The 12381-nt window shown below is 48.0% G+C and overlaps 1 protein-coding gene, 1 long non-coding RNA gene and 1 other non-coding gene across 40 annotated transcripts in view; 2 read left to right on the top strand and 1 right to left on the bottom strand.

Moving 5' to 3' along the window:
- The window catches only part of KIF9 (kinesin family member 9), a 53525-nt gene that overhangs the window by 27932 nt on the left and 13212 nt on the right, over positions 1–12381 (top strand). For 28 of the 38 annotated variants that reach the window (XR_010155177.1, XR_010155175.1, XR_010155174.1 and 25 more), the window contains 6 exons: positions 5667–5735; positions 6276–6380; positions 7498–7553; positions 8240–8330; positions 8827–8960; positions 10506–10700. Coding sequence is in view for 29 of the 38 variants with exons in the window: in XM_063805669.1 (XP_063661739.1) it covers positions 5667–5735; positions 6276–6380; positions 7498–7553; positions 8240–8330; positions 8827–8960; positions 10506–10700 (650 nt within the window). In the remaining 9 variants the exon portion in view is untranslated. The remainder of the gene's footprint in view (positions 1–5666; positions 5736–6275; positions 6381–7497; positions 7554–8239; positions 8331–8826; positions 8961–10505; positions 10701–12381) is intronic. The other 10 variants (XR_010155180.1, XR_010155179.1, XR_010155181.1 and 7 more) reach the window with 1 other exon arrangement.
- On the top strand, positions 3127–3230 carry LOC112208845 (small nucleolar RNA U13). Its single transcript, XR_002943397.1, has one exon. It is a non-coding gene; the product is annotated as a small nucleolar RNA U13 (small nucleolar RNA).
- Positions 7150–12381, bottom strand: part of LOC129143616 (uncharacterized) — an 84532-nt gene continuing 79300 nt past the window's right edge. Inside the window, exon 4 of the long non-coding RNA XR_010155182.1 lies at positions 7150–10772. This is a non-coding gene — a long non-coding RNA (uncharacterized LOC129143616). The remainder of the gene's footprint in view (positions 10773–12381) is intronic.

The raw sequence follows: 12381 nt of genomic DNA, 5'->3' as shown, positions 1-12381 counted from the left end.
CTAGAGCTACCTGCATGGATAAACCTCAAGTGAGAAAAAGACTAGATGCCTGAAGTGGCCCAAACAACAGTCTCTATTATTTACACCACATATAAAAACATGCAGAGAGATGCTGATATCATTAATGGATATATGTGTGTGCAGTAAAAGAAAAAATGCATGGAAGTGAAAAAACCAGACTGAGGCCAGAGGTTTCCTTTTGGGATGGGAGGGGAGTGGATTTGTAGCATGGTATGCAGAAGCTTCACATTTATCTGAAATGTTTTACTTCTTAAAAAAAAAAAAATCCCTGGGCCGGGTGCGTGGCTCATGCCTGTAATCCCAGCACTTTGGGAGGCTGAGGCAGGCGGGTCACTTGAGGCCAGGAGTGCGAGACCAGCCTGGACAACATGGAGAACCCCATCTCTACTAAAAAATGTAAAAATTAGCTCAGTGTAGTGGTGCATGCCTGTAATCCTAGCTACTCGGGAGGCTGAGGCACAAGAATCGCTTGTGCCTGAGGGGCAGTGGTTGCAATGAGTGGAGATCATGCCATTGCACTCCAGCCTGGGCAATAGAGGGAGAATCTGTCTAAACAAACAACAACAAAAAAACCACCCCTGAAGCCAATGTGACAGCAGGCTATTAAAGTCACATTTTGGGGCGGTTTGCCCAGGTTTTATGGCATTATTTTGTATGGTTTTCTGCTTTTCTGTATTCTTGAAGATTTTCTTATCTTTTTTTTTTTTAGATGGAGTCTAGCTCTGTCACCCAGGCTGGAGTGCTGGAGTGCAGTGGCACAATCTCGGCTCACTGCAACCTCCACCTCCCAGGTTCAAGCGATTCTCCTGCCTCAGCCTCCTAAGTAGCTGGGATTACAGGCACCTGCCACCACCCCCAGCTAATTTATGTATTTTTAGTAGAGACGGGGTTTCATTGTGTTGGCCAGGCTGGTCTCAAACTCCTGACCTCGTGAGCCTCCAGCCTCAGCCTCCCAAAGTGCTGGGATTGCAAGCATGAGCCAACATGCTTGGCCTTCTTATCTTTTCTTATTTGGTGTTCCCTTAGCTTAGGATTATCAACATTGCTACCCGTGAACCTGGCTGGGTGGACGTTGTACCTGTCTTGAAGGTTTTTCATGCCCCTATTTTTTATTTTTTATTATTGTTTTTTAGACAGGGTCTTGCTTTGTCACCCAAGCTGGAGTGCAGTGGCGCTGTCATGGCTCACTGCAGCCTCAACTGCCTGGGCTCAAGCAATTGTCCCACCTCAGCCTCCCAAGTAGCTGGGACCACAGGCCTGCGCCACCACGCCTGACTTAATTTTTTTTTTTTTTCTGTAGTGATGGGGTCTCCCTATGTTGCCCAGGGTGGTCTTGAGCTCCTGGGCTCAGGGGGTCCTCTTAGCCTTCCAAAGTGCTGGGATTACAGGTGTGAGCCACCACGCCTGGTGAAGTTGGACAATCATGCTTTTTCATGTAATTTGTGTTCTAAGATCTGCACTGTTGGCCCTGGCCAACTGAGTGAGTCTCTGTGCCATCCAGTGTGAATGTGTTTATAATCTTTCTGATAAGCATTTTTCTTTACAAACATGAGTTCTTGAGAGAGATGTGGAAAAATTATTTTGGTTGCTGCCTTTCCTAGACTGTAGCCAGTATTCTCAGGTCATTTTCAGCACTGTCTTCGGTATTGATGCCTGTTTTCAAGAGGGTAGAATTGCTTCTTCAGAATTTCTTTGGCTGATGGGGCTGGCTATAAGGCAGAAGACTGGGTTCCTAATCCACCTCTTCCACAAGCTTTCTGTGGCGAGTTGCTCAGACCCTCTCAACCTCAGGGTTGTCCTCTGTGAACAAGGAAGTTGGCCTGATAACCTGCAGTGACCCTCCCATTCTGCCAGTCGGTGATTCTGTGAAGTGGTGTAAAGGGCTGTGAGCCTCAGGCATAAACAGACAGCAGGGAGAGACTTAGTATACCCCACTCTGCCAAGAGAAGATATACTGGCAAGCTGCAGTGGGATGAAAATCGGAAAACTGCCTGCCCCAAGAGCTGCCCCACAGCCTGATGTGCAGCTTAAGCAGAATTCTCTGAATTATCCTCATTACATTTATAATGAAAATGCCTATTAGGAAACTTACATGAGTCTATGCTGTTTCCAAGGCATTTTTTTCCTATCTAAAAAATGCCCCTGTTTGTTGTTGTTGTTTTTGAGACAGGGTCTCACTCTGTTGCCCAGGCTGGAGTGCAGTGGTGCAATCTTGGCTCACTGTAACCTCTGCCTCCCAGGTTCAAGCCATTCTCCTGCCTCAGCCTGCTGAGTAGCTGGGATTACAAGCATGTGCCAGCGCACCCAGCTATTTTTTATTTTTTATTTTTAGTAGAGATGGGGTTTCACCATGTTGGCCAGGCTGGTCTTGAACTCCTGACCTCAAGTTTTCTGCCCGCCTTGGCCTCCTAAAGTGCTGGGATTACAGGCATGTGCCACTGCACCCAGCCTCCTACATCACCTTCTGATTGGCCCAGACATGTAAGTTTGGCTCTGCTGTGCCTCACTGAACAGAGTCATCAAGCTGGAGGACCTTGATGGCTCAGTCGAACTTTCTGTAGCTGGGCCATGATACATTTTCTAGAGCTGGGAGAAGGAGGGCATGTGGACAGGTGAGACTGGCCACCAAGCCTCTCCTGTTGACCCCACAGGAAGTCCACACCTGAAGGGGACCTTTGTGGGGCTTCCAGAGGGGCAGATCCAGGATCTGGACACTGGTCACATGCCTTGGGTCCCAGGCTTTGTGCCTGAATTGCCACAGAGCCATCAGGATGCCAGGGGTTCTGTTGACCCTTGCTATGTGAGGGCAGTTGGGCCTCAGTGCCCAGGTGACCTGGTTGGATGAGGGCTAGAATACAGCAGGCCTTTGGTCTGGGAGAGGGCCAGTGGGGCAGTGGAGTGGTCACAGTTTTGGTCACCAGTCCCAGGATCCAGGTGTCAGGGGCTCCCTCCAGTGGCCCTTTTATGACAACTAAAGGAAGTCCTATTGTTCACAGCGAGGGTTCTCAGCTTGGTTCCTTGTGCCTCTTTTAGGGAAGACACTCAGATGGTATATCGAGTATAAAATGACTTAGCGATTCTTCTCCTCAAAATGTGTCATTTATGATCCTTTTGTAGTTCATGAGCATGATGATTGTGTGTTCATATGCTTGTGTGAGATATGCCACCCTTGAACCTTGTTACGACATTGGCACATTACCCATCTGATCTGAAAAAAAAAGTATCATTTATTTACTTACCTAAAATCTATGGAGTGCTTACTATGTGCCAAGTGCTTTTTAAAGCACTTGGAATACCTGACTGCATGAACAGAAACACAAATCTCTGAGCTTGCAGTGTGATGGGAATAGGGGAGATACATAATAATAATCACAATAAATAGGTAAGTTCTAAAGCTTCACTGTTTAATACGGTAACTGCTACTCAAATGTGGCTATTTAATTAAAATTAGAATTACTTCTTCAGGCACCCTAGCCACATTTCAAGTGTTCAGTAGCTGTATTTGTCTCATCATTACCATACCGGGCAGCACAAATATGGAACATTTCAATAATTGCAGAAAGTGCTATTGGACAGCACTAATCTAGAATATGTTAAAAGGCAAAACGTGCTATGAAAAAAAAATTAGAGTTTTTAAAGCATGTTGCAGGGGTGGAGAAGGTATTACAATTTTTTTTTTTTTGAGACAGTGACTCGCTCTATTGCTCAGGTTGGAGTGCAATGGTGCGGTCTCAGCTTACTGCAACCTCTGTCTCCCGGGTTCAAGCAATTCTCCTGCCTTAGCCTCTCTAGTAGTTGGGATTACAGGCGCATGCCACCATGCTTGGCCAATTTTTGTAATTTTTGTAGAGACAAGGTTTCACAAGGGTGGTCTCGAACTCCTGACCTCAGATGATCCACCTGCCTTGGCCTCCCTAAGTACTGGAATTGCAGGGATGAGCCACCGCACCTGGCTGGAATTACAATTTTAAAGAGTAATTGTGGTGCACCTAATTTAGAAGCTTTTGAACAAAGATTATCAGGAGGTAAGTGAATGAGTCTTGGAAATACTTAGGAGAAGAAAATTCCAGGGCAGCGGACAAGCAATGCAGAGGCAGAAGCATACCAATTTGTGGAAGTGTTTGGAGTGCACCAGAGAAGAGAAGCAGAAAAGAGGTAATGGGGGCAGATCTCAAAAGCCTCATAGATCACTGTGTTATTCTACAGAAATCTATAAGGACATAAATATATGAGTACAAAAATGTTCTTGCAGCATTGTTTGTAAGCAGCAAAAAATTAGAGGTGAGGCCAGGCACAGTGACTCACGCTTGTAATCCCTGCACTTTGGGAGGCTGAGGCGGGCAGATCACCTGAGGTCAAGAGTTCGAGACCAGCCTGGCCAACATGGTAAAACCCCATCTCTACTAAAAATACAAAAATTAGCCGGGCGTGGTGGCACATGCCTATAATCCCAGCTGCTCAGGAGGCTGAGGCAGGAGAATTACATGAACCCGGGAGGCAGAGGTTGCGGTGAGCCAAGATCGCGCCACTGTACTCCAGCCTGGGCTACAGAGCGAGACCCCATCTCAAAAAAAAAAAAAAAAATTAGAGGTGACATACATGATTATTATTGGGGAGTGGTGACATGTTCATGCAGTGGTTGGTGAGGATGAGGGTGAAAGGATGAGGTTATAACCATGCATAGAAAGCATCCTGGAGGCCAGGCACAGTGGCTCACATCTGTAATCCCAGCCCTTTGGGAGGCCGAGGCGAGAGGATTGCCTGAGCCCAGGAGTGTGATACCAGCATGGGCAACATAGTGGGACCCCTGTCTCTACAAAAATTAGCTGGGCATGGCAGTGTGTACCTGTAGCATGACCTACTCAGGAGGCTGAGGTGAGAGGATTGCTTGAGCCCAGGAAGTTGAGGCTTCAGTGAGCCATGATGGTGACACTGCACTCCAGCCTGGAGGACAGAGCAAGAGCCTGTCTCTAAAAAGAAAGCATTCTGGTGCTGGGTATGGTGGCTCATGCCTGTAATCCTAGCACTGTGAGAGGCTGAGGTGGGTGCATCACCTGAGGTCCGGAGTTTGAGACCAGTCTGGCCAACATGGTGAAAACCTGTCTCTACTAAAATTATAAAAATTAGCCAGGTGTGGTGGCGGTCACCTGTAATCCCAGCTACTCAGGAGGCTGAGCCAAGAGAATCACTTGAACCCGGGAGGCGGAGGTTGCAGTGAGCTGAGACCATGCCATTGCACTCCAGCCCGGGCGACAAGAGCAAAACTCTGTCTCAAAAAAAAAGAAAGCATTCTGGAGTCTGTAGGCTGCACCAAAAGGGCCATTATCCTGGTAGACTGGAAGGAGCCTGGGGCCCCTGGGAGTTGGGGTTTGAGGTGGCTGTGTGGCTTGTGCTGTCTCTTCTACTGGCAGTAGCAAAGGCCAGGGGACTGTTCAGGTCCTCCCAGACCCTAAACTCACCCCAGTTAGGGAAGAGTCACCAGTCGGGAGGGAATCACCAGAAGCTGAAAGCATACCCTGTGGATCCAGGAATGGCCGGGATGTCTGGGCACAGAATGAGGAATTGTGCTCTTGCTGTGGAAGAGACAGGGTAGCTTCTCTGATGATCCTTCCTGTCGGCCCCCACCCTACCATGTTTCCCGGCAGAGAATGGTCAAGAACCTGGAGAAGGAACTAGCACTGCTCAAGCAGGAGCTGGCTATCCATGACAGCCTGGTAAGAGGCTAGAGGCAAAGAAGGAGGGCAGAGGTGCTGGGGTAGGGGGTGACTAGAGGGACTGGGGCTAGGGGCAGACAGCATCATGGGTCAAGGCCGATGGTGGGCGGGGTTGGGGGGCAGGCTCAGTGGCAGGAAAGGGGCAGCAGCAAGGGTCCATGAGGACAGGGGTTGGGAGCAGAGTCCTCCAACGGTCCTGAGGGGCCTCGAGGCAGAGGCAGCGCATGCCTCCCGTCCTCGCCGTTCTAATGCTGCAGAGTCTGCTGGGACTCAGCCAGCAGAGCCTCTGTCTGGAGTAGCAGGCCCCATGTCTGAGGGTCTTTCCTTTCCTCCCCGACCCCATTATCCCTCTCTGACCCAAGCACCTGGCCTGTTGTGTCAGGCCCTCTGGCAGGACCCAATGATGAAGGGAAGGAGCCAGCTTGGGCAGCCAGGGCCTGTGCCCAGCCTCCCCACTTTGCCTCTCAGAATGGCCCCTGCCACTCCCCTGTGGGCTCAGGTTCTTGTTGCTTATCCACATGTTCTTCATCCTCCTTCAAGACCAACCGCACCTTTGTGACCTATGACCCCATGGATGAAATCCAGATTGCTGAGATCAACTCCCAGGTGCGGAGGTACCTGGAGGGGACACTGGACGAGATCGACGTAAGGAACCCCTCTGTGACCACTATGCTCAGCCAGCCTGGGCCTCCCAGTCCTGGGCACACCCCAACGCATGCTCTGCTGGCCTCAGAGCCTCATGTGAATGGGTGCAGTGGGTGGAGGGTGGTGCTGGACTCTTGATGTCAGGGTCCCTTCAGCTCATCTCAGGGGCACAAGCACAGGCCCTAGAGCCAGGCTTTCTAGGATTGAATCCCAGCTCAGCTGCCTCTTTGCTGAGTGACCTTGGCAAAATACTCAACCTCGTGTACTTCAGTGGCCTCACCTGCCTAGTGGGGAGGGAAACAGAGTGGGGATTAACTGAGCTGCTGCACCTGGGGTGCTTGACTGTGTCCGCAGAATGAAGCTGATAAAGGATGATAGTCATGCTGGTTGTCTACAAGGTAGACCCCAGGGCCCATGTTGGAGTGGGCCAAGGAGGGGGAAACCACCCCACAAGGAAGTGTCCTCAGGGGGAAGGCTGCATCCTGTTTTCACAGTGCAGTCCATCAAACCCCTCTTCTTGGAGACATGGGCAGACCCCCCTGGCTGTTACTGTGGGCAGCTCCGAGAAGCAGGCCTGGGACACTAAGGGATGGACTCTTCTGGCCTTCACAGGAGGGGCAGTCCCAAATTAACCCTTGATCAAGGGGAATGCTGTGGGCTTTAGGCTGGGGGGAGGCCAGTAACCTTCCTCCAGCCTCGTGTGTGTGTCTGTGCCCATGCAGACAGGTCCATAAATGGGCTCCATCTGAAGACAGCAGGCAGAACCTTTTGGAAGTAAGAGAAAGCTGAGAAATACATTTTATTTAAAAAAAAAAAAACCTTTAGAAGGTATTTTCAAGGTATAGAATCATTTCATTTTATAGAGGTCTCCACTTCGAAAAGGTGGTTTTTATAGCCTCAGCAAATACTTAGTTTTAAAATTATTAATCAGGTGTTTCTCTGCTCTGGAGGAGGGCTTGGCTGCCACTTTGCTGAGAGGCTGTGTGCACATGTCCTCTTCTCGAGACAGATGGTCCAGGGGTCAGCCAAGGGGTCTTGATTTCTCTACTAACATAGATGCCCCCTGGTCCCTCGAGGTGCCCTTGGTCTAACCTCTGCCTTGCTGTCTTCCCTCCAGATAATCAGCCTTAGACAGATCAAGGAGGTGTTCAACCAGTTCCGGGTGGTTCTGAGGTGAGAGACCCCCACCCCTACCTCATTCCTACATCAGGCTGCCATTTTCATCTCCTGCGATCTGGGCACTTGCCTCCAAGAGCATCCTCTTCTTGCTTGTGGATGAAGAGCCAAATCAGAGTCCTTGGGGGCATGCCTGGGTCCCTGGTGGATATTCAGTGAGTTCATTAATTGGACAGGAGGTGTTTATGGAGTGCCAGCTCTGAGAGTGCCCAGAGCAGGGCATTGTGAATATTCACCTTGTGAATATTGCAACACACACTCCCACCTCAGGAGGCATTTGTGGTTTATTTGGGTGCAAACATACCCATAGTCTGAGCAGCTTATGCTAGGTGGTGTCACTAAAGCTGGTCATGTGATTCCAAGTGGCCTCTTAGAGACAGAACCTAAGACAGAACCCCACATGGTCCCAAGTGAGGCTTACGGTCCTTATCAAGTGTCATCTTGGAGCAGACACACATGACATAAGGTGGCCCTTGTGGGTTTGGGGGTCGGACAGTGGGTATATGCAATGGGGCAGGGGGAAGTGAGTCCTTTGTCCTTTTGTCTGGTCTGGTTCATGATGAAGGTGTGGCCCCACACAAGGGGCCTCACCCATATGACTTTTAACCCCAGTACTTGGTTTTTGCCCCAGTGGATTCAGCATGGCCCCAGGTACAAGCTGTTCTCTCTTGCTGTCTCCCAAGCCAACAGGAACAGGAAGTGGAGTCCACTTTGCGCAGGAAGTACACCCTCATTGACAGGAATGACTTTGCAGCCATTTCTGCTATCCAGAAGGTAAGCATAGTTGCTACTTGCCGACAGCACTCACCTCAGATTTCCCATCCTCAGACCTTTGCAGAGCCAGCAAGTATTAATGCATTAAACCAGAGCTAGGATTGCAACAGATAAAGGTAACACCAGAATGAACACAGGTGACCTGTGTTAAGAGTAAACCACCTTTGAATTAAAAATAATTTCCATAAGGTAGAGACATGGATAATAATATTAAAGATGAATTCCTGGAATTAGGTTGGAAATAAGCTTTAAGATCCCCAGAGTATGGAATGAGGTGCCATACTGGTGAGGGGGTGCATGTGGAAAGTGGACATTTGGCAGAGTGGTCAGGGACCGCTCTACTGGGGACAGCCTGAGGCTGGCATCAGCAGCTGTCAAACCTTGGTGTGTATGGTGAACATGTCCACCCTGAGCCTTGGGCCATATACATGTGGGTCCCCAAGGGGTCCAAGCCCTTAATCTAACTCACAGACCTTTGGCTGGCCTCTCTATGTAGGCGGGGCTTGTGGATGTTGATGGCCACCTAGTGGGTGAGCCTGAAGGACAAAACTTTGGACTCGGAGTCACCCCTTTCTCTACCAAACCTGGGAAGAAAGCCAAGTCCAAGAAGACATTCAAAGAGCCACTCAGGTGAGTGACCTTGCCGCTCTGCCTCCTCAGCAGCTGGCCCTCCTCGGTGGGTGAATGGGAGGATGTGCACTGTTCCCACTTTCCCCCTGGTGTCTCAGCTACTGGGTTGGCACAATGGACGTCACTGCTACCAATACTAGCAAGTCTGTGGGGCCCGGGCTGGGGCTGGTTTGGAACCCCACAAGAATCATCTCTCATCCTCACAGCAACCTGGTGAGGTGGGAGTTAATGTCTTTATTACACTGATGAAGAAACAGAGGCTTAGAGAGGGGAAGTCACTCACCAAGGCCATACCACCAATGAGTAGTGGAATGGCAGCAAGAAGCTGGACCAGCTCTCCAGAGCCCATGCCCTCTGGTACTTTATGTTGTACCCCCTCCCCTCACTTCACTAGGGTCTTCCCGCCGACTGGCACTCAGGTCACCTAAAACTCCAGTTCACCTTTCAGGCAAGACTCGTTTGTATGTGCAAGGTGGGAAGAGCATTTAGGTTCACTTAGTGAGCCCTCCCAGGGTGCTGTGTAGTGGTGGGTAAGAGCACAGGCTCTGGAGCTGATGCCCGGGCTCCCTTCCCTGCTCTGCACTTCTCACACCCAAGGGGTCACCCCATGTGAGACAGGAGAACCGCTCTGTGCCTGTTTCTGCATCTCCAAAATGGGAATAATAATAATAGCATCCAAGTCATTGAGGTTGTTGTGAGCAAGAGTGTGTGAGCGCAGGCCACAGGCCAGAGCTGATTGTAGAAAACTGTTACACGCAGGACAAGAGTCAGGCAGCAGAGGATGCCAGTGTCCCTGGCTTCCTCCTGCCTCTTCATGAGTGCAGTCACACCCCAACCCTCTCTGTTCTGCTTCCGGATAATCAGTGCAGTATTCAATGGGTTGAGGCTCAGTTCCCTGAGCCATACTTGTTGCAAGGAGGAGGAAAGAGGAAGAAACAGATTTTCTATCCTCAGACCTTTGGGAAGAGCCATGGGCATCCTCCTGCCAGTTCGGTCCTCAGATCTGCCTCTTCTCGGAGAAAGGCACCAAGCACTGTCACTTCGGCAGGGAGGACAGCTACTTTTCTGGGAGCTGGTGTGGAGAACAGGGTGTGGACCAGTAAGAACAGCAGGGCAGAGCCATCCTGCTTTACCATTGGTCCACAGACAGAACCACCCTGTGTGGGGCTCTGCCAGTCCTTCCCGGGGAAGCCTGTATGACTCAGACCTCAGCAGCCATGGTGGTTCCTGAGAACCTGTGGCCCATCCTACAGGTCCATACACTTTCAATCCATGGAGATTGTACCCATTTTTCCCAAGCGTCTCCTGCCAAGACCACCGAGGGCTCTTTGTTCTGATAAAAGGGAGAAAAATGCCCTCTTCTTCCTCCACATCTGCCTGGCTTAGCATCACACTATTTGCGCTTTTACCTAGGCATATGAACAAGATGGGAGCTGAATGAGGTGGGGTTCCCAGTGTAGTCAGTGCTGAGAAAGGTCACTCATCCTGGCATCTGATACCTCACTGTCCATGACTGAACCCTGGGGCTTCCGTGCCTTCTTCCAGCTCCTTGGCAAGAAAGGAAGGTGCCAGCAGCCCTGTGAATGGGAAGGACTTGGATTACGTTTCCACCTCCAAGACACAGCTGGTCCCATCCTCCAAAGATGGGGATGTCAAAGACATGCTTTCGCGGGACCGGGAAACTTCCAGCATTGAGCCCCTTCCCTCAGACTCCCCGAAGGAGGAATTACGCCCAATTAGGTAATCAGCTAATGTTAGCTTCTGCACCAGATCAAACAAAACCATATGTGATCCTCAACATGTAAAGAGTACCTGCAGATAAAAGAGAAATAAAATAAGAAATAATAGGCAAAGACTAGGAGCACAGTCCCCAAAGAAGAAACATGACTTATGCATCTGCAAAATGATCCAACCTCAGGAGTCATCCAAGATGCGCAATTAAACATGGAATCATTTTAGACCCTCCAAATAGCAATTATTTAAATAATTAAAGTTATGTATCTTTTGTACAAGTACTGCATTCAAAAGATTTAAAAATTTTAAGGTATGAAAGAATATAACCTCTTCCCTTTCCTCAAATCACTCAGCCCCTCTCCCTCATGAGTTTTTAAGGATCTATCCTAAGGAAATAGATGTGAAACAAGATTTATGCAAAAGATGTTTATTTCATCATTTATTTAAAAAGCAAAATATATATATTTTTGAAAACCTTCAGTAGCCAACACTAGGGAAAGGGCACTAAGTGAATTGTTCTCTGCCATTGGGTTGTCCGTGAAGAATTTCAGCCTATGAACATTTCTAAACATTCAGAGAAGTTGAAATAATTGTACAGCAAACACCTGTACACCAACCATCCTCCCAATTCTACAATTTATATGTTACTATTCTTGTTTCATTCTGCCTCTATCCTTCTATCCCTCCAAGTTCTTTTTTTGATGCATTTCAAAGTTGCCCACATCAATCCAATTCCCCTTACCCCAACACTTCATCTTACACTCATTAACCAGAGTTCTCAAAGGGTTTTTAATAACATGAAATGCTTTTTTGAAAAAAGTAAGATGTAAAATTAAACATACTGCATGGCCTTAGCCATTCAAAAATATATCAAAAAGGCCAGGCACGGTGGCTTATGCTTGTAATCCCAGCACATTGGTTGGCCAAGGCGAAAGGATTGCTTAAACCCAGGAGTTGGAGAGCCTGGGCAACATAGTGGGACTCTGTCTCTATAAAAAATTAAAAGGGAGCTGAGCATGGGAGTACATGCCTGTAGTCCGAGCTACTCAGGAGGCTGAGGCATGAGAATTGATTGAGCCCAGGATCTCGAGGCTACAGTGAGCTGTGATCGAGTCACTGAACTCCATCCTGGGCAACAGAGCATGCTGTCTCCAAAGAAAAAAAAAATATATATATATGTGTGTATACATATAGGTATACACATATATATGTGTATATATATGTATATACGTATATACATATATATACGTATATACATATATACGTATATATATACACATATATGTGTATATACGTATATACGTATATACATACATATGTATGTGTATATACATACATATGTATATGTATGTGTGTATATATATGCAAGGAGTATGTATATATGTATATACATATATACGTATATACGTATATACGTATACGTATATACGTATATACGTATATACGTATACGTATATACGTATATACGTATATACATATATGTATATACGTATATATGTATATACATATATATACACACACATATAAAATGTGTTTTATATGTGTGTGTATGCATATATGTATATATGCGTATATGTATATACACATATATATACATATATGTGTGTGTATATATATACACACACACATATATATGTATACACACACACACATATATGAAATCCAGGGCCAGGCACAGTGGCTCATG

Source organism: Pan troglodytes, chromosome 2 (assembly GCF_028858775.2).
Source record: "Pan troglodytes isolate AG18354 chromosome 2, NHGRI_mPanTro3-v2.0_pri, whole genome shotgun sequence".
Lineage (NCBI taxonomy): Eukaryota > Metazoa > Chordata > Mammalia > Primates > Hominidae > Pan > Pan troglodytes.
Note: the sequence above shows the minus strand (reverse complement) of the source record. Positions and strands in the feature narration are given on the sequence as shown.